The sequence below is a fragment of the Delphinapterus leucas genome, chromosome 6 (assembly GCF_059928025.1).
Source record: "Delphinapterus leucas isolate spDelLeu-1000000601 "Yukka" chromosome 6, BTC_Dleu_Yukka2, whole genome shotgun sequence".
Classification (NCBI taxonomy): Eukaryota; Metazoa; Chordata; class Mammalia; order Artiodactyla; family Monodontidae; genus Delphinapterus; species Delphinapterus leucas.
Genome location: NC_143134.1, coordinates 35,293,944 through 35,316,057, shown reverse-complemented (window position 1 = coordinate 35,316,057; position 22,114 = coordinate 35,293,944). Strand labels below are relative to the sequence as shown.

The following is a 22,114-nucleotide window of genomic DNA, read 5'->3' as shown; positions in this document are numbered from 1 at the left end:
ATTGTCTGTGGCCAGAAGCAGATCCTAATATGCTTCTTAGAGATTCCACCTGCTTCATTCACACCCTTTCCTTATCAGCAGCTCACCAGCCGGGTGCTCAGGTAGAGCTGCAGGGGCACAGGCCCTCAGCCTGCCTGCACCTGGAGGCCCCTGGGCCACCCCAGGGGCCCACCTCCAGCCTCAGGCAGGCCTTCCTGCTCCTCCAGGTTGAGCTTGCTCTCCACTTCAATCTCAGCTTCTTAAACTGTTTATCTGCGGGTGAGAAGAGGCTTAACCCTGAGTGCCCACTCTCAGCAGTGCTGCACGCTCGGTGCTGGATGCACCTCTCCGCAGTCCCCATGGCCCTGTGAGGGTTGGCTAGCACCATCCCCATTGCACAAGCAGGTAAACCGGGGTTCAGAAAGGCAGGTGCCCTCTCTATGGCCTCCCCACTGCGAAGCTGTGGGGCTGGGGTCCGAATGCAGCAGGACACGCTCCCAGAGTGTTTGTATGCACTGCACAGTGTGCCCTGCCTGGCTGCGAGGCTCCTAAGCACCCCTTCCCACCACCTCAGGCAGAGGCTGGCACCGTTCAGCCGAGGCAGACCACAAAGGAGACCCGAGCCTGTGGCCTGAACCCCTGCAGGACTGAGTCAAGCTCTTCTCCATCGAAGTGATGACCCACAGCTCCGTGTTCTCACCTTCGGCATCATCCAGCTCCAGCCTGAAGCCAGCCCAAGCTACTGGCCCCAAGAGATGCCTACAGCCAGGCAGAGGGCTGCTAGAGTCAGCCATTCTGGAAGGTGAGTGGCAGACACCCGACAAGCCCAGCCAGCCCAGGACCGCAGGACAGTCTCTCCACAGACTGACTCCCTTGCTTCCTGCAGGCTTCTCGCAAACACCCCCCCTCTGTGAGCACCCGGCTCTCCCACCATGACTCTCCTGCTGACTGTGGTACACCAGGGCTGGAACCAGGACACATGCTCAAAAAATGCCTGCTGAGGGCTTCCTTGGTGGCGCAGTGGTTGAGAGTCCGCCTGCCAATGCAGGGGACACGGGTTCGTGCCCCGGTCCGGGAAGATCCCGCATGCCGCGGAGCGGCTGGGTCCGTGAGCCATGGCCGCTGAGCCTGTGCGTCCGGAGCCTGTGCTCCGCAACGGGAGAGGCCACAACGGTAAGAGGCCCACGTACCGCAAAAAAAAAAAAAAAAAAAAAAAAGATGACACATGAAACATCATTTGGGAAAGCAAGCTCAGTGTTGACACCCAACTGCTTTCAAATTACACCTCTTCCAACAAATTTGTGCCCTTAGAAGATTTTTTAAAAATAAAAATATAAAAGCAGGGTGACCGCCAGCCAAATTGAGTTGAGCCCTTTCTAAGCATCTTGCTCCAACAAGTGAGCACCATCTCCTCTGCACATCCCCTCATCTCCCCATGTCAGCCAGATCGGGCTGCTTGTGGCTCCTCTGAAAGCAACACCTGACCCTCCCACATGAGGCCACAGGGGAGACCTCTCAATCCTGGGCCTGCGGCTGCCCAGCACCACAGGGCACATGCCTGGTCTATGAAAGGCGATGATGCACCTATACGGTCAGGTGTGTGAGCTCAGCACCCAGTACAGGTGGGGCACCCACAGCGAGGGGAGCGGTGCCAGACCACACCAATAGCAGGCAGACCTGGCCACCCTCTGAGGACAGCAAGGGGACCCGGCATGCTCAGCACGGCTGCACACGACAGGCACCTACAGGCATTATCTACTGCCAGGGTGCAGGAAGGTGACACAGAGGTCTGGCTGTGGTGGGTGAGTTGGGAAAAAACGAGTCCTCCATGGCCACACGAAGGAGACATCAGCAGATCCTGTGGTCCCCACATCCACAGTCTCTCCCTGGCCTGGAGTCCAGGCCATCACCACCCCACGGGAGCCCAGGGACCTCTGGGCAGTGCAGAGCAGCAACAGGACAGCTTCATGATGACACCTGAGGGGTCCAGACACCTGTCCCTGGCTGATGGGGGCTCAGGCCCCATGGTACCTCTTCAGGACTCTCATGGCCCTCAAAGTCCCTGCAAGTACTCCAGGCAGAGGGTCAATGACTGACACCTCCATGAGGCTAAATGACTCCCACACTGGGCACAGGCCAGGACACAAGCGAGGGAAACATGAGTTGCGGGTGGAGTCCCCCAAAAGGCCGTGCCCAACCCTGTAACTGCAGCTCAAAGCAGCCTTCTGTGAGCAGGAGGCAGCGCAGAGGACCCTTGGAGACAGGGGCCTGCTGATGGGAGGGGGCAGCACTGACCAAGGGGGCTGAAAACCAAGGCTCTCTCCAAGTTCTCGAGGAAGACACTTAAGCAGGTGGTCCAGGAAAGGCCAACAGGCCGCCTCCAATGAGGCTTCTGGACACTGGCTGGGATCTGGGTTGGCTGCATTTTCTCTGCTCGGAGGCCCCACCCCTGGCTCAGAGGCATCAGCAGGTGAGAGAGGGTGCCTGAGTCACCTGAGACCATGTCAGTGGTCTACACCTACCCCCACCCCAGGCAACCCAGAGTCAACCAGAAGCCTCCAGCTATCCCGTGCACTGTCTGACAGGATGGGGTCTGTGAGGGGCCAGAGCTGGCCACAGGGACGTGGGAAATGTGAGCCAGAGTAAAGGCAGTGCTCTGGGTGCATTTGTACTTTCCCTGTTGCTATTATGTGTCCTGGTGCCAGAAATGAACATTCATTCAAAAGAAAACAGAAGGGGAGGTAATATTTTAAAATGGCTTCCCCCCAAAAATCAATGTCAGCTTCAAACGTCTGGAGAATTCAGGAGATGAAAACACCTCGCTGCCCTTCACTGTGATATGAACACATATTGCCCTTTCTGCAGAGCTCTTTCGACACTAAATTATAGAAGGAAACTTGAAGTCGTGGGGATCTTTACATCCTCCAAGCCAGACTTATTAGGTCCAAAAATGCGGCCTTTCCTCCCCTTGGCAGGGAACCCTGGAAAAAGCAAGCGGGTGACACTGTCTCAGTTCTGGGGGAGGCAGGCAGGTGCCAACATCCCCCATGGTCCCAAGGTTGAGAGGAGGAAACAGACTTTTGAGGGTCGATTTCCAGGGCATTCCAAAGATGCCAGCTGAGGAGCTTATGGGGCTTGGGGAAGGGAGGGTTGGAGGGCAGGAGGAATACTGCAAAGCTCCCTGTACTGAAGGGCAATGCTCCTGGCAGCCCACCCTCCAGTGGGAGCCCTGATGCTTGGGAATTCTGGGGGCTGAGTGGAGGATGAACATCTCCACCCTGTGCACTAGGAAACCCCCTCCCCAGGCGCAAAGCCAGCACGCCACCTGTCGCCCACCCTGGTGCTTGGTGGTCCGAGAGGACTAACCTGGCGCCCTGCCCTCCACCCTTATCTCCTCTCCTAAGGACGGCCATGCCAGGTGGCCTCTTCCCATGATGCTGCAATCCCCCTCTACCATCTGTATCCTCACAGGTGACCGTGGTGGGCTCTCAACAATAAAATGGGGGAAACAACAGCCTCCTGTTTGGTGAAAAAGGAGAGTGCACACACAGCAGGCTCTCAGCTGCTGTCCTAAGCTGGTTCCCAGCCCCCTCTGGTGTAAAACCCTCTCAGACCTACCCATCAGAAGGCAGCTGACCCTAACTGCTGCATATCAGCCCTCTTGTTGGGGGAGATACAGGAACAGCTTCCCGGCTGGCAAGGGGCCCCCAGTAACTACTGTATAAGAAGCAAAACCAGACAGATTAGAAGCCATCTCCCACTTTCCTACTCCCACTCAGAGTACAGGAGTAAAAGCCCCCTGGACAGCAGCCAGGCTCCACTCCGGTGCCGCTCTGCTTAGGGACCCAGAGGCAGAACAGCTTGCCTTGCCTTAAAGGGAATGGGAATTAACAACCTCCTCCAAGGGTCACATGCGCCTGCAATGCCTCAACCAGATCAGCTGGGCTCTGCTGCTGAGGTCTAACTCAGCTCCTGCCTGCTGCAGCACCCCCACTCCTGTCCTCCACCCGCAGAGGCATTCCGCAGCAGAGCACCAGTGGGTGCTTGGAGTGCCACACCAGGTCACTTGCAAGAGCGAGAAGGCGAGGAGGGAAGGCACACAGCCACACTCTGGAATCAGGAATCCTCTTTTCCCTCTCCGGTCTTCCCTTTCCGGGTCCTCTCTCCCCTGTGCGTTCACACACAGCAGTGATGCCCAGCTCACTCCTGTGCCATCCCAGCACACCATCCCCAGGGCCCCAGACCACAGACCACTGAGGCCACCCCTCAGCAGGTCCCCGAACCTGCAACCGCGAGGGAGGGGAGTTCTCAGTCCCTCTCAGTGAGGGACTCGATAGGCCACCCCTGGCTCCACCATGAAAAGTCCCTATTTCCACAACAACCAAGGAGCTGTGAGGAGGGGCGGTCTCCGAAGCTCTTTGTCTCAGGAGAAAGGCTGAGGACAGGTGGACACTGGACAAATTCGCCAGCTCACATATACACACACACACATAGGCCACCCTGCAGGGGCCCAGAGGACAAAGCAACCAAATCCCACTTCTGAGCCAAAAAGGCAGGCTGCCTGCAGTGTGGCAGGCGGCCTGCATCAGGACTGGCAGGCCCAGCTAACTTTCCAGGGCGCTGGGGTAGGCTTACATCCGCATGGCCAGCTCTCACACAGTCCAGCCCCATGCCTGACAGCTGTTCACCCAAACAAGGGAGGGCCAATAAACACCCACTGTGACAGGTGCTGCCCCAGCTTCCACGGCCGGCCCAGGACAGCCTGAGTTACCATTTATATAATCTTCCAGGGCTGGGGCTGACATAGCCAACATGAGGGCAAGGTTATGAAAAATGCAAGTCCAGAGCCTTTGCATCCACAAAAACCAAACCAAACCAAAACAAAACCCCACCTGCATTTTACATGACTGGGTTTTAAGACTTCTCACATATCCATTTTGTGAACTAACGGGACATAGTGACAACACTTCCAGGCTTTGCCCCAGAGGCCCCAGGGCCCACCATCCCTCACCATAAACAGACCCCAGGTGAAAAGCCCCTCAGACATCCCCAACTGGGGCATCCACACTCTGCAAGACACAGTAAGGTGCTCATTTAAGAGCAGCTGAGAGTCCCCCAAACCACCCTGTGACCACCTGGACACAGGGCCCTGCAGCCCACACACTGCTTCTGCACAGACACAGACGATCCAGACAACCTGGGTCAGTACAGCCCAGAAGAAGGAGCGGCACTGATCGGCACTGAAAGACACGCCCTCCAAGTGCCCAGTCTCCATCATGGGCCCACATCGTGCCACACTTAGACACCACACACTGGGAGGTCCAACCTCCGTCACCCAACCGTCACCACACAGACCACCAGCGCAACCAACCACCCACCCAGAGGGTGACACACAGAGGGCCGCTGCCAGGGGTGGCTAAGGCCAGGCATGGCCCGATGCCAGAACGCACTCGCCCACCACCACCTGCGTCCATCTCGCCCCTCACCTGCAACTCGCACCAGGCTACCTCCACCCAGGTCTCCGTGTCCAGCCCCTTGTAGACCGTCTTGAAGGAGCCGCGGCCAAGCTCAATGTCGAACTTGAGGAAGCGGCCGTCCAGGGAGGTGGCCACAGCCTTGAGGTCGTCCTCGTCGTCCTCCTCCTCCTCGGGCTCCTCCCGGCGTGCGCGTCCGAGCTCTGGCCTCGCCTCGAGAGCCCCCACGTCCTCCTTCCTCGCGGCCGCCGCCGCCTCCTCCTCTCGGGGACCTCCCTCGGGGGCAGGCGCGGGCGAGGGCGCGGGGTCCGGGCCAGGCTCCTGCGTGCCCGCGGGCTCAGGGCCGGGGTCGGCAAGGTCGCCCAGCGGCGCGGCAGGCGCGGCAGGCGCGGGGACGGCCGGGCGACCGCGGGCGCGCTCGGCGATGAGGCGGCGCGTCTTGCAGAATAGCAGCACCCTTCGCTGCAGCGGCTCCGGGGGCTGCGCGCCCGGCGACTCGGCCCCCTCCAGGCCCAGCGGCTCCTCCTGATCAGAATCCACCACGCTGCGTCGCAGGAAGCGCTGGGGCCCGGGCCGCGCCGCCCGCGCCCGCGGCACCGCCGCCGGCTCCGCCATGCCCGCGGGCCCCGCACCGCGCCCCGCCTCCATCAGTGCGCCGGGGGCGTCTCGGCGGCCGCCATCGTCGTCCATCTCTGCGAGCAAGGACACACAGGCCCGTGTGAGCGCGGGCCTCGCCGCACCTGCCCGGGACGTGGGATGAGACAGCGCCGCCCCAGGGCCCACGGCCTGCCCGCCCCGGCCGCGGAGGGGCCTGCTGGGCTGTCCCTGGGGCGGGCGGGGGAAGGGGGGCTGCAGACCGGACCAGGAGGCCGGGCTGGATGGGAGGGAGCCGTGCCCTGCTCAGGCCTGGGCCGGAGAGGAGCCCTGCTGGGCTGTCCCGGGGGACACGAGGGAGGCTGCAGAAGGGGCCGGAAGGCCGGGGAGAGGGGCACCTGCGCCCTGCCCAGCGCCGGGGAAGGGGGCCTACTGGGATGTCCCTGGGAGGTGGCGGTGGTTAAGACGGGGCCGGGAGGCCCGGGCTGGGGGAGTGCCCTGGGCCGCGGAGGGGTGAAGGAGGTTGGGGAAGAAGGAGGTACTGGCCAGGCGGCGGCTCCACAAAGGACGCTGCCCGGGGCGCAGGAGGGGCGCGCGGGGAGGGGGATGCGGCGGCGCGGCGCGCACACAAAGGCGGCGGGCGGGGGGCTCGGCACTCACAGGGCGAACGGGCGCCGTCCATGCCCGCGGCTCGGCGGCCCGGGCGGGCGAGGCCGCGCTCAGGGCCAGGATCCGCGCTCGGGGCTGGGGTCTCCGCTCGGTCCGGGGTCGCTCTCAGGGCCGGGGTCTGCGCTCCAGACCCGGGTCACGCTCGGTGCCGTATCGCGGCGCTACTTCCTCCAGCCAGCCCGCTGCGGGGCCGCGCTCCCGGGTGCTGCTTCAGCTCCGCGCGGCTGCGCTCCCGCACCGGCTCAGACTCTGCGCGCGAGGAGGGCGGGGCATTCGGCTGCCCGCCCCCGGCCGGAGCGGCGGGGCGGGGCCTGGCACGCCCACCTGTCCTCCGGCGCGAGCGGCCACCTGCAGGCCAGCCCCCGGGGCCGCGCAGGCCCACTGCGGCCCTCATGTTCCCCCTCCGGCGGGTACTGCTGGACCCTGAGGATCTTTGGAATGCCCCATGCGGCTGCTGGCCGCGAATGGTCTGTTATCCCCCCCTGCAAACCTGGCTTGGCCATCCTAGTTTGTCCACCTGGAAAGGCTGCCAGTTCCAAGACTCGGTCAGTCCAGGAAGACACCCTGAGTTGCAAGCCTATCTGTTTCAAGCCTGTCCATGATGACGTGCCTAGGCCTATCAAAGGGAAAACTGAGAAGGGATGGAGCTAAGCATGTTCCAGACAGACGCATGCAAGCCAGTCTGGCTTCCATCGTGCTCCCTGGGACATACTCGTGGCAAGTGGGCATCATGCCTGCCTGGTAATGGAGGAGATGACTGGCAATTCACGTCATCACCGGCAGACTGCTGCCCACCGACAGCTGGCAGATGTACATAATACGGCAGCAGTATCCCCACACATTGCAGCAGCAACCTAGGTGCCGGGGGACTACAGAGGACCTGTCCTTGACTCAGCGCTATGTGCTCTCTGAGCCCACAGAGGTAGTTTTGGGCAGCCCTGTTTGCATACCTCTCATGACAGGGAGCTCACTCTCTCTGCCGGCCCATGACCCATGAGAACACAGCTAAGCAGTTAGGTCACAGTTTGCTCATCCATGAGATGGACATAATGGTCAGTGCACAGCTGGTGTTCAACAAATGCTTACAGAGGCAGGGAGGAAAGGAGACAGGGCCTACCCTCTGCCTCTGCTCCAGTCAGTCCCCAGCAAAGCCCACTGGTAGGAAGGTCAGGGTCTGGCCTTGCCCCAGGGAGCCCCAGTCAAGAGGTACTTTTGAGGATGGGTGTGCCTTTGAGTGGCCTCAGGGGTCAGTCTAGTGGTCAGACCCAGTGCAGCCGGGCCACCTCCCTGAGTGCCCCCCACAGGCTACTACATGGGGAGGTGGCTCCTCACTTGACTATGTGGGGCCCACCCCAGGGCAGGTGAAACAGTGGAGAACCCAGGTCCCATAAGGAGACAGGGGCAAATGGGGGGACTGTGCCAGGAGAGCAGAGTTGGAGGCAACAGGGGTATCTGGGGGTGATGGGGGCAGCAGGGGTGTCCTGGGGTGATGGGGGCAGGGTAGGCTTCTCAGGGAACTGAAGGAAGGGTGCTGGGGCAGACAGATGGAGTGCGGTTATATGGACCTTGCAAGCTTGGGCTCTTAGGCCCTGGAAGCTCCTGCAACTGGGTGGGCAAATAATGGGGCCCCTGGGGCTCTGGCCCCTTGAGGAAGTCTCCCCATCCAGTGGGGGCCGAGAAGTTCTATAACACAGTTTTTTTCCTCTCTTATAATAAGATGATGTAACATTTCTTTTACTCTGTTCTCTGTAAAAATTTGAAAACGTGTTGATTTTTTAAATAACATCTTCATTGGGATATAATTTAGATACCATAAAATTCACTCTGTACAATTCTGTATAATTCTATATAATTATAATTTAGATACCATAACATTCACTCTGTGTACAATTCAGTGGTTTTTAGTATATTCATAGAGTTGTATGACCATCACCACTGTCTAATTCCAGAACATTTTTTATCACCCTCAAAAGAAACCCATGCCCATTAGCAGTCACTCCACATTACCCCTCTCTCAGCCCCAGGCTAGCAGTAATCTACTTTCCGACTCTATAGATTTGCTTATTCCTAGCATCACGTATAAATGGAATCATACAACAGTCCTCTGTGACTGGCTTCTTTCATTCAGCATAATGTTTCACTTCGTCCACATTATAGCATATATCAGTACTTCACTTCTTTTTGTGGCCATATTGATTTTTTAAGAGCAAGTACTCATTAAAGAAAGTTAAGATAGAAAAAGTAGAAATAAAAACTTTTTTAAGTTGTTACCCAAGTGTGATCCCATGGCACCTCCTGTGGCAGGCACATGTCTTTCCATGTGCAGCTGTCCACTCAGGAGACACTCAGAAGGCTTGCATCAAATAACCAAATAATGGGGACTTCCCTGGTGGCGCAGTGGTTAAGAATCCTCCTGCCAAGGCAAGGGACACGGTTTCAAGCCCTGGTCCAGGAAGATCCCACATGCCGTGGAGTAACTAAGCCCGTGCGCCACAACTACTGAGGCTGAGCTCTAGAGCCCGTGAGACACAACTACGGAGCCGATGTGACACAGCTACTACTGAAGCCCACATGCCTAGAGCCCATGCTCTGCAACAAGAGAAGCCACTGCAATGAGAAGCCCGCACACCGCAATGAAGAGTCGCCCCCACTCGCCACAACTAGAGAAAGCCTGTGCGCAGCAACGAAGACACACGCAGCCAAAAAATTAATTAATTAAATAAATAAATTTATTTTAAAAAATAATAATAACCAAATAATGATTCAAACCTTTTCTTTCCTATGCAGCAAGTTACCATTTAATTTTACACAGTTAGGCTCGCACCAGATGCTAGGTTCATATCCTAGCTGGTTCAGTCCAGAGAATGTGGCTTTAGCCCTCAGATGTCCTGGAATGTGCAGGTGTTTGAAATCCTCTACCCATCACCCTGCTGAAGTGAGCCTGCTGCCAGGTGTGGGGGATGCTATCAACACTCAGGCTCCCCTCAGGAACCACTCCCAAACTGCACCACTCAGTTCCTGGCCCCCAGGAATTTTGTTTTAATGAACACAACTTTTAGAAACAACTTTTAAACTTTTCTGGTTAAAAGTCTGAAGAAGAACAGCTAAGACCACTCAGTGGTCATTCCTACCCATTCGATCAGTCTCAGTGGGGAACTGCTAGGTGGGCACAGAGGGCACCTGCACACCTTCAGACCAGCCTTCGACCTCTGCAGGAGTTGCGGTAAATTCGGCAGCTGGAGCACTGCGTTCGCCCTGACTGTCATCCTTGGTCACAGCCTGCCCTTCATTCTCAGCCTCTTCAGCACTCGGTAGAAGTAGACGGGGTGTGACTTCCTCTGGTTGCTCACAAGAGGTGATGTCAGTGTCCACCACCTGAGACCCACTGAGTGAGCCTTCTTTTAGTGTCTCAGAGCAGGATTGAAGTTGATCTGCAAAAAGAAGGGCCAAGTGGCCCTAGAGACCTGCATGGATCACGAAATATGGAGACAGGCAGAAGAAAACACAGGTCATTTTCCACGTTTTCATCTCTCCTAAAGCCCCAGGAATTTGACCTAGGGATCTTGAGTAACTGATAGCCATCCAAAATGGGGGTGGGTCACTGAGCCCAGCGGGTGGTGGGGCCTCAAGTAAGTCATGCTGCTGAAATAATAATAATGATGATGATCCCCAGTGCTGAGCTAAGTCTTTGCAGGAATTCTCTTGTCTTGCCCTACACTGTCCTAGAGGGCCCTGTTATCAGATGGGAAGCAGCAAAGAGGCAAAGAGACTTGCCTGAGTTAGTCGACTGCAGGCAGTGGGCCCAGAGGTGAACGAGGCCAACTTACCCACACCCCACAGTGAGCTGCCTCTCAGCCTGCAACGGCTGCCATCCAGCCTTTTCAGGACTTTGTGGCCAGTCCTTGCCCATCGACTTTCGCTAGCTCCAGGGGCCGGTCTTCGGCAAGCTGGCACATCCTCCATCGTGCCAGCTCTCTCTCATCCTCTCTTAGCACCTCTGTCCACATAGCCCCTGGAGCTCTAGCTCTGCTGGCTCTGCTGTCACATGCCCATGACCCAATCCACCTTCAGCTCCACCCCATATAGCACTGGGGCTGGGAGTCTGTGCTCCACCTCTCCCAGCCCCCAGCGGCTTCAGGGAGGCATTGCCAGAGGAGGTGCTGGTGGCAGCAGATTGGAAGGGGCTCCCATCCACATCCACTGGGGAAGGAGTAGAAAGAGCTCTCCATCAGGCTTCTTTTAGTCCCCAGAGCCAGTCACACGGCTCTGCTCCCCTTTGAGGAAGCAGCCAGAGCACAGCAGCTTCCCCCTCTACACTCCCCATCCCCGGGGACTGAGCATCCCCTGGGGTGGCTTTCCTTCCAAGCTTCCTTCTGTCCATACCCAGAGTGTGCGCTGCAGTCTGGGTTTCAATGGGAGCAGAGCCCCCATTGTGCTCACTCAGCCCTGCCAGCACCTGGCATCTAACCCCTGGCATTGAATGGATTTCCACCCAGTCTCAGCCTCAGCTCTCTCCTCAACTCTAAACTCCTTCCTCTTAGGGGGTCCGTCTTAATGGGCAGGCCGAGGAGTCAGGACCCTCCTTCAATTCTAGCTTGACCTCAGGCCCAACCACATCTATCCACTGCCCTCCAGAGCAGCCACATCCCGGTGAGGCCCCAAATTCTGGGCTATGTTCTCCTCTTGGTCCTGATGGTGCATGCCAGCCCTTGCTCACCGTGGATCCACTGCCTCTGTCTCACCCTGCTGCCCAAATGGATTCACTGAGCAGATTGGCACAGGCTTCCCGGAAAGCAGTTCACAGTTGGAGCAAGAATCTAAAAAATGTTTATACCCTTGAAGTCAGTAATTCCCTTTCGGGGAATTTGTACAAGTGAAGTGACCAGCTATGCAGGTAGTGGTGCATAAAGATGTTCACTGAAGGGTTGTTTATAATAAGCATTAGGAATAACGTAAATTTTCAGCAATTGGAATATGGCTCAGTAAACTGTGCTATTCCTATGTAGTCAAATATGATGAAGCCATTTAAATGCTCTTCATGGAGTTTTATAATGAGGCAGGAGGTAATTTGAAGTGACAGTGCACAGGAGAAAAACCGGAAGGGAACACACCAAAATGTTATCAGTGGATGCTTCTGCTTTTGTGCATTTTTCTTGCACTTTGGACAAGAGGCAACTCCACCTAATGTCTGGCCTGTGTCTTTGGGAAAGAGGGGCACACTGATCCAGCAAGGGTCTAGAGGCATGGATCCGATTCAAATCCTGGCACCACGCGTTGGCCATGACCTTCAATTCATTAATTAAGTTCTCTGAACTCCAGTTTCCTCAGTCACCAGGTGGCAGTGGCACCCAGTTCCCGGGGTTGTGAAAGAATTGCTAAAGGAATCCCCAGGCGTCCAGCAGCCCAGTAGGACTGAAACATGATAGCCATCCTGGACTCTGGCCACCTCCTGCCTTGCCACCTGTCTCCTTGCTGGTGGGACCTGCCATGGAGAGAGGAATGGCCCCGATTCAAGAGAGCCATTCAATCCCCATTTCCACGGGGGGACATGGAGATTTGAGGTCTTAGTGATTTGCTCAGGACCACAGAGCTAGCCAGTGGAGGGGCAGACATGTGGGCTCATACAGACAGAGCAGAGAGAAGGAGCATGGAGAGCCAGGTGCCACAGTGGCTTGGCAGGGATCCTCAGACCAGAGCCACGCCACTGTCCAGGGCAGGTTCTGACTGGTGGCTGAGTCAGGTTGTCCTGCCAGCTGGGGTAGCTGACTACCCCAGGGGTTCCCAGGGGTCTCTCCCACCCAGAGTTTCCACTTTACACTCAGTGGGCCCCATCAGCCCCCATCAGCTCCCAGGGGAGCCACACAATTTTCCATGTGATGCAGAAGAGGCATTTTCCTCTGGCTGGAGACTCAGCCTGCTTGACTTGGGGTTTTCCAGCAGACCCGGCTCGAATTGCAATGCCTGCCCCTGGGGATGCCTGTTCATTCAGAATGAAGAGGTGCCCAGGTGACATAATATGTCATCAAACACCTGTCGAGCCTACTGGGGGCCAGGCCCAGTGCACACAGTGGAAAATGGCCACATCACGTGAGGAAGCACTGCCTGTCTTTCAGCTATGCTTCCTTCTGCGGTGGCTTCATGCACAGTCTGACCCTTCCTGGAGAAGGCACGCATGTCCACCAGCAGCGCCACGTCAAAATTCCCAGCTTTTCCCTCCATAGCCCTAGAGAAAGCCCAAGAACGGAATGTCTTTAGCTGACAGGTCACGTGGTCATCCCTGAACCACCCCTGTAGACAGGGCTGGGATGTTCTGATGTGCCAGACTGGGCACGTGTCTCCCATGGGTCCAAGGACTGCATGTGGGAGGAGGGCTTGTTCCAGAATAAGGGGAAGCATCCCACCTACACCCAGGCATTGACCTTGGGGAAGCAGGCTTGGTTCCCCTTTGAAGAACTGCACCAACCTCCAGGGAGCCCCACGCACGCTTCCTACCCTCGTGGCCTCAGTTTTCTCATCTGCTAAATGGCTCACCTCGTCACGCCACGCAAGGGAGAATGCGAGGCTCCAAGACAACCTGGCACACAGTAGGTGCTCCTTAAACACTAATGCCGCCCTCCTGGGCTCAGTGCTCCATACACACCTGCCAAAGAAGCAGGTCAGAGCCGCTGGGGCCATCAGGCTGCAACATGTTTTTCTAGAAGGTTTTATGTGAACTACACATCCAGGAATGAAGTCACTGATCAACAACCCACAGCAGTGACCCCTCAATTAACAAATACTTAACCGTCTTAGAGACAGAATTGCCATTTTGCAAGATAATTGAGCACCAATGACCAGAAGCATACTCTGCTTTGAATAAGGACCTGAAATATGACTGGCATCCACAGGGCATCAGTGGGGTACTACAGGCAGCCTCAGGGCCTGGGGTGATCTCTGCATCATTATCACAGGGACAGCCAGGCAGGAGCTGAGCCCTAGAGCCCACAGGATAAGGATGTGGGGCATAATGTGCTGTGTTGGGGCTTGACATGTTTCTGGTCTGTGTCTCTGAGGATGTGAGTGGTGGTGGGGGGCGGGGGGCAGGGTGCCTTGGTTCTGAAGCTGAGGGGCGGAGGCCAGTGCAGACACCAGCAAGAGCAAAGTAGGTCTTTTAACAGGAGGAGAAACCGAGGCTCAGAGATGAAAAGGGCAAGAGCATACAGTGAGCAGGCTACAGAACCAGGGCTCCAGGTTCAAAAGAGCTTCATCTCAGCTAGAGGGAGCTTTCCATGAACATTCGTCAGATGTGTGCGTGTGTTGGGGGGAACTTCCAGACACAAGAGCAACAGGGGACTGGGCAGGTAAGAGAGAGGGGGGATTTAAAAAGGAAAGGTAAAAAATAAAATTAAAAACAAAAAGGAAAGGTAAGGGATTTCCCTGGTGGCACAGTGGTTAAGACTCTGTGCTCCCGATGCAGGGGGCCCGGATTTGATCCCTGGTCAGGGAACTAGATCCCACATGCATGCTGCAACTAAAAGTTCATATGCCACAACTAAGGAGGCCACGTGCCACAACTAAGGAGCCCACCTGCCACAACTAAAACTCGGCATTACCAAATAAATAAATAACTTTTTTTTTAAGAAAAGGAAAAGTAAAACTGACCAAATTTTAAAATATTAAGAAATAAGATCAAAAGGCAGGCATTTCCTTGAGGAAAAAGATTCACAGGAGATACAAAAGGTAAGGGGAGTTATCATTAATATGCAAAAACTCATATGAGTCAATATGGGTTCAGTATGAGTGGAAAAATCCAAATTCCCAAAAGAAAAGAGTGAAAGTCACGCTCAGACAAGCACAGAAAGTCATGGAATGTGTAGAACCACAGTTTCATCTCACCAGGAACTGTCATAAGGCAAGACAAACAGGCATCTTCACGTGGAGACTAGCAGTCCTGGTTTAATAATAAGGCCCGATGCAGACAGGCAAGCTGTGAGCAAGTCAGTTGGTCCAACCTTTCAGGAAAGCAGCTTGGAAAAGCCTCACACTTATTCTTACTTTGACTCACTTTTGGGATCTACCCTGAGGAAAGCAAAGATTTAGACCTAGAGTGGTTTACCTTAGAGTTACTATAAATGCCAAAAGATTGGAAATGACAAAATTCCAGGGGGAGGCCTGGGTGACCCTTCATTATCCTAGGCCAAAGGGTTTATGATCACTTGTTACTGCAGTGTGGACTGATACACTCCACACTGGATTCCTGGCACAAGAAAGCTTGGTGGATCCTGGAAGCTCAAGGAACAATTGTTAAAAGAGCAAATAAAGGAATGATCTCAGAGAAAATACACCAGATATCAGCAGTGGTTATTTCTATTTGGGTGAATTCCATTTTTTGCTTTTATGCCTTTCTGGCAGCCACAGCTGTACCATGCACTCACCCGCTTGGCCAACCCTGAACCAGCTGCTGAGTCAGAAGTTTATGCATTTGTAATTGTGTCAGATTTTGTCAAATCGCTCTCAGGAGATGTCGTACCAATTTACACTCCCACCAGTGATGTAGACATGCCCACAAAGCACGTTAATTGACTTTTGCCTTAGGAGAAACGCCATATCCCAGCAAGGCTTTAATTTCCATGTCTCCCGTCATGCGTGAGCTCAGCCTCTGCCCATGGGTCCAGACCAGTTTTCTTTTCTTTGAGCTGTCCTCATAGGGGCTGACGTCTCCCTGCCCTGCCGACCCCCAGAACACCTTCGCTCAGCTTCTGAGTGGCTGGCTCTGTCTCTTCCGTCAGCCTTAGGGTCAGAAGTCACCTCCGCAGAGAGGTGAGGTCCCTGAGGGGCCCACAGCCCTGCCTGAACTCATCCTGATTGAAGCATCTGCCTCTCCGTAACAGACACTCAGGTCCCAGCCCAGGGACCCTGCCTTTCTGGTGCTGGTACCTCCATCTTCCCAGCAGGCCCTGAGCCAGTTGGAGATGAATCTGTGCTAACTGACCCATCTCATTCTTCTGAGCTCCCCACTGAGCAAGGCCTTTAGCCTCAAGACAGAGGCTATCTGTCCATCAGGAGTGTGGCCTGGACTCAAGTCCAGCCCCTGGGCCACTGTAGACCACACCACCCTGAGGGAGAGATGCCTAGGCTGGGTGCCCTGCAATAAGTTCACCTCTTGCGCCTCAGTTTCCTATCTGCCAACCCCCAATGTCACCATAAATATGACAGAGCAGATATCTGCAGTGCTTCCAGTAGGCAGCCTAGGCCAGAACATAGGAGGATCGGTCACTGCAGGTCTAGGCAGCTAAGGACCATGCCCCTGAGCTCTCCATCCTCCCCCAGATTATGCTGGGGCTGGGTCAGCGTCTCCCCTCCCAGGGCCCACTGTCAGCCTGTGCCATGGTTGGGGTGAGGGGCTGCTGGATTGATCAATTAGTCCATGCCTGGTCCCTGCCAGCCAGACCCCCCACTCCGTGGTCCCCATGGCTGCCTGCAGCCCATGCCCGGCTCCGGTGGTAGAGGCCAGCATCCGCCACACCACATGGACCGATGACTGTGGGCAGTGCTGACTGGAGTCCAGGGTGTTCTCAGGGTGGCACCTGGAGAGGGGCTAGCATGGTCCAGGGGTGCACAGGGACCAGCCATTCACAAAGCACCAGCACCAGCATTCACTCACGGGGTCCCAAGGTAGCCTGGCCCAAAGGAGGTGATCTCCGCAAGGGCAGGGACATCCATCAAGTCACCTCAGCTGGGTCTCCATGAGGCTGCATCCTGCTCTCTTCAGAGTGACCCAACCCCCCTCAGTCCCTCCCTCCCTGCAGCCTGGGCAAGCCAGGGCGTGAACACCTGCTTTGAGAGCAACAGCTTGGGACTCCATTCACAGCAGCATTTTAATCCCACCTTTTCCAACAAGAATACAGCATAGGACTCAGCATTCCAGGAGCCCAGCAGGTCTCTCACACTCCACCCGCTGCCTGTTTCCCTCCACATGGAGGTGCCGGCTTCTGTGTCCTCAGAGGCATTTTCTACACATGGACCCTTTCCCTCCTGGGTTTGCCCAAGTGGGGGTAGGCCAGGCACACTGCTGCCTCACTTTCCTCAAAATTCTGGTCGTTGGTTTGTCTATTTATATTGTAAACGCTTTCTATTGCAAAATGCAAAACAAACCCAAAAAAGGTGCATTAGACAGACTGAAGAATCACTACAAAGTACACACACATGTGACACCTGTGGTGATGCCAGAACTCTGTCCTCCTGGGTCCTGACACCCCAGAGGTGGCCCCAACCCTGCTTTCACAGTAATCACAGCCTGGATGCTGTTTTGTTGTCTGTCATTTTGCTACCAAATGAACACCTGCAAACCTTGCATATGACTTTGCCAGGGCAAGGGCAGGGCAGGAGAGGCACCGGGTGAGCCTTTCCGACCTCAAAACCACAAGGGCCCAGGGAGCCTAGCTCGAGTCTGAACGCCCTGTCTGCAATGTCATGGAGCAGGGCATCACGCCCGGAAGTCCTGCTGCTGCTTCCACTGAGAGCGTCCACAAGGCCTGTGGTCTGTGTGTAGGTGCCTGCAGCACGGAGGACCATGGCCCTATACTCCGTCACTCAGGTGACACTGATGGGCTGTTTGGGGAAGGTTGCTCAGAACATCCTAGTGAGGGTTCCCACACTTCCCTTGGGCCTGTGCCAGCAGGGGAGCAGCTCTCATGGTGGGCAGTCCTGGGGGGCCATCCCACTCCCCCCAGCCCTCCCCGGGGAACCTAGCCCAGCCAATGGGTGAGTGGACCTTGCTGTATTCACGCTCATTGAAGACCATCACTTCCAGTTCACCTTCCTCTGTTGACGGCCACGTGGCGTTTTGTTGCACTATGTGCCATGTTTATCTTCCCAAGCCCTGTGGCGGGCATTTTGGTGACTCCACCCTTTTGCTTCTTCAAAAACAGAATAACCTGTGGAAATGCAGCTCATGGGGTAAATACCTAGACGTGGAGTCAGCTTGCCCCAGCACCCCTATCCACACCAAGGTCCCATCCAGGTCCCCAAACTCAGCTGAAACTAACAAAGCCTGTTGGCCTTGGCTTTCACCAGCCCGCCCTGCTGAAACGGGAGGCCACACCTCAACTCTTCAGGGTCTGCACATGGTCCTCCCACTGGCAGTGGAGGCCAGAGCCAGCCCTGTGAACTCTCTCACAGATGGGGCCTCTCTCCCTCACTCCCACCTCGGGAATCACCTCGCACCCACCTTTTCTAGTATTTAAGGCATTTTCTTTGAGCTAAGTGCTTGCATCCCCATAAACATTTGCTACTTCTTCTCTTACGTCTTGACTGAAGCAGTGTGCTATCAGAGAAGGTTCTGAGAAGGGGACTTCACCTGTAACCCCAGCTCCCAACATGACAGCCACCATGCTGTGCTGTGTCCCCTCTAGACTATTCATGGGCACACGTGTTTCAAAGTGTATTCATTCATTCCTTCAGCAAACACTCACTAGGTCTTTCCTAGTGGGTCCAGGACCCAGCCCAGAACAGTCCAGTCACTGATGAGCTTCAAAGACCAATTCCCACCTGATCCAAGCAGTGTCTATGTTCATCGCCGACTCTGCAGGTTCCCTGTGGAGGGGGGCTGGGAGGTGAATGGTTTCCCTGGGAGCACCGAGCCTGCAGCCTTGCACCCTCATCTTCTTCCACGAGAATTTAACACAAATGGCGCGAGGCCCTGCAGCCACAGGTGGAGGCAGCCAGGAGGCGCAGCGGTCTTGAGCGGGTGGTGGCACCCTTCTCCAGCCTCGGTTTCCCCACTTGCAAGGTGAGGACGGGCAGATGAGTGAATGAATGTGGTAGTCTCTGCTCAAAGGATTAGAGGATGGAAAGAAGGGAAGGAGGGAGGGAGGGAGGGACACAGAGAAGGAGGGAAGGGAGAAGGTGGAAGGAAGGAGGGAGGGAAGGGAGGAAAGATGAATAGGCAAAAAGACAGGATCACGATCTGTTAAGGATAAACTAGGAAGTTGCCCCCGTATGGTCAGCTGTGAAACCCTGGACAGGTTCACTGACCTCTCTGAGCTCTCCTTGTTGACCTGCAGGATGGGAACTATAATAATAGAAGGGAAGATAGCTTATCCTGGATTCCCAGCACCTGGAGCTCCCAGACCCGGCACTGTTCTGGCATTTTTCTTGTCTGGGCACTTTAAGAAGCACACCGTGGTGCTCAGTGCCCAGTCATGGTCAGCTCGTGATATACACCCCGCTGTGCTGGGCTCCTCGGGGTGGGGAGGTGCTGCTTCTATCTGACTTCACCCTAACCTCACTGCGGATCAGCAGTTCAGTCACAGGGCCAATTATAAAACAGTGTTTATTTGTTATTTAGTTGAATAAATTAATCTACTCTGAGGTACTGTGTGTACCTCTGGAGATATTTTTTGAATGCACGCATGTTGTGCATGACAGAGAAAATCAACATCATCTGGTCCAGCCCCCAGCTGATACAGGAAGCCCCTCCCCAGGACCTGAGGGGTGACAGCCAGCCCTGCTGGCATCTCTCCAGGATGGGAGCACACGGCCTTCAAGATGCCCAGGCTTACTGCAGACCTGATGTTCCTGTGCTGTAACTGCCCTGGGACCGCCAAGCAGGGTCCCAGAAACAGTGAATATCCCCACCCCACCTACATAGCCAGGCCCCCAGCTGTGCTCCTGTTTGCCACATTGCAGTTTTCCATCACATCCCCCCACCTAGCCCCAGAGAAAGAATCACAGTGTGAAATGAATGAGGACATGAATTTGACAGAAAGCTGGAAATATGTGGAAACTGGGCAGAAATGTTTAAGAATGCCCTGGGTTGGGGGGCCAGAGTTGCAAGGACATGACCAACCCTCAGCCACCACATATCACACTGAGCAAGAAAGTCTTTTTTTAATTGAGACATCACTTATATACCATAAAATTCCCCTTTTAAAGTGTACAATTCAGTGGTTGTTAGCACATTCACGGACTTATGCAACCATCACCACTAATCCAGAATGTTCTCGTCACCCCCAAAGGATACCCCGCCCTCCCGACTGAAGCAGGGAGCACGATGACCTTCAAATACCACCACCTACCTCTTCTACTGAAGAGATGAAACAAAACTTAGAAACGATGTTTGCACTGAAGACCAGAAAAGGAGATACTACGAGACTGAAGACAGAGGTAAGCTAAGAAACATCCACAGCGGTGACCAGCCCAAGTTCTTTGAAAAGTATCTCAGAGACGTCAACTGTTCTTTCAAGATTCAAGATGGACAAGAAGCAATTGACTGGCTTCTTGGTTTAGCTGTTAGTCTTGAATATGGCGATAACGCTGAAAAATACAAGGATTGGGTACCTGATAATGCAAAAAAATGCTGACAATGCAACTAAAAACGCAGAGCCCGTGATCAATTTGGATGTAAATAATCCTAATTTTAGGGCTGGTGTCATGGTCCAGGCTAACTTTCAGAGTCAGCTCATGGTGGTTACCTGGCAGTGCTTCAGGCAATTCGCATTTTGGTCCAGGAGCCCTGACACAGGATGTAGCTGCTAGCACAAACCCAGCAGAAGAGGGCTTGCCTGTTGGTTTAGACAAGTATATTCTTGGTTTTGACACAAGAGACGTGGTCCTTAATGAAGCTGGTCAAATTCTGCACTTGCTGCATATAGAAGAGCTCAGAGAGCTGCAGACAAAAATTAATGCAGCCAGAGTGGCTGTTCAGGTGATTACTGCTGATCCAAAGACAGACCACTGACTGGAGAAAGTTGGAAGGTGAACATTTTAGAATTTTAGCTTCCCCTTTACCTAGTGTTCTCTGGCATATATTTGGAAATCAAATACCACATTTTCAATGGAAGAATCCCAGAAATCTGACTATGTTCTAGAGAGCTACCATCATTGCCTTTTCTTTAATAAAGTTTAGGAAAGCGGAAAACAAAAAATAGACCCTGTACCCATCAGGCAATCACTCACCACTCAAGGTCCCCCAGACCTTGACAAACACGAATCTACTTTCTGTCTCTGGATCTGCCTATTCAGGACATTTTATATAAAGAGAATCATACCATACGTGACCTTTTGTGCCTGGCTTCCTGCACTCAGCATGTTTTCCAGATTCATCCACATTGTAGCAAGTACTGGCACTTCACCCCTTCTATGGCTGATTAATATTCCATTGTTTGGATACACCACATTTTGTTTAATCCATCATCCAATGGTGTATGTTTGGGTTGTTTCTGTTTTTTGGCTATTATGAAGGTTCGTGTACACGTTTTTGTATATACCTAAGTGGAGTTGCTGGGTCGTAAGGTAATTCTGTGTTAACTGTTTGAGGAACCACCTGTTCTCCACAGTGGCTGCACCATTTTACTTTCCACCAGCAGTGTATGAGGGCTCCAATTTCCCCACATCCTTACCAACACTTATTTTCCATTTTTTCTATTCTAACCATCCCAATGGGTGTGAGGTGGTATCTCACTGTGGTTTTGATTAACATTTGTGATGTTGAGCATACTTTTATGTGCTTACTGACCATTTGCATATCTTCTTGGGAGAAACGTCTATTCAAGTCCTTTGCCCATTTTTGAATCGGGTTGTTTGTCTTTTTGTGGTTGAGTTTTAGGAGGTCTCTGCATATTCTGGACACTAGACCCTTGTCAGATCTGTGAATTGCCAATATTTTCTCCCATTCTGTGGGTGATCTTTTCACTCCCATAATAGTGTCCTTTGATTCCAAAAGTGTTTAATTTTGATGAAGTGTATCTGTTTTTCCCTTGGTTGCCTGTGCCCAACAAAACCTTTTTTTTTTTTTTTTTTTTGCGGTACGTGGGCCTCTCACTGCTGTGGCCTCTCCCGTTGTGGAGCACAGGCTCCGGACGCGCAGGCTCAGCGGCCATGGCCCACGGGCCCAGCCGCTCCGCGGCACGCGGGATCTTCGCGGACCGGGGCACGAACCCGTGTCCCCTGCATCGGCAGGCGGACTCCCAACCAATGCGCCACCAGGGGAGCCCGCCCCCAACAAAACCCCCCAACAAAACCTTTGACAAAATTCTCCACACTCCTCAGACAAAGTCCTGTGCCCTCTCCCTGCTCAGTCTCCTGGACAGCAGGTCCGTTCTCAGACCCTGGTGCGCTGCGCCCCCTGGTGGCGCCTAGCCATTCAGGACACGTGGGCGATCCAGGCAGCAAGGCACAATCAGGCTCTGAGGGCATCAATGTTAGATGTGACAAAGCAACATCTGTGCTCAAGGCTACTTTCTTCCTCTGGGAAGAGAGAAAGAGGAAAACATTGCCGCTTCCCAGTCCCAGACACAGCTGACCACTGGCCATCTCTCTTTGTATCCTGCCCACTATACTGTGAGGTGAAGATTCCAGTCCCCACTCTACAGAGGAGGAAGCTGAGGTTTGGGGAAGTGCAGTAAGTGCCCAAGGTC

At 54.5% G+C, this 22,114-nt stretch overlaps 1 protein-coding gene across 1 annotated transcript in view; it reads right to left on the bottom strand.

Annotated features, from left to right (window-relative positions):
- Window positions 1–7,175, bottom strand: part of WNK2 (WNK lysine deficient protein kinase 2) — a 157,057-nt gene extending 149,882 nt beyond the window's left edge. Inside the window, exons 1-2 of the mRNA XM_022564623.3 lie at window positions 6,708–7,175; window positions 5,466–6,145 (exon numbers count right to left, since the gene is read on the bottom strand). Of these exons, the coding sequence (XP_022420331.1) occupies window positions 5,466–6,143 (678 nt within the window). The 5' untranslated portion in view covers window positions 6,144–6,145; window positions 6,708–7,175. The remainder of the gene's footprint in view (window positions 1–5,465; window positions 6,146–6,707) is intronic.
- Window positions 7,176–22,114: the final 14,939 nt, after the last annotated feature.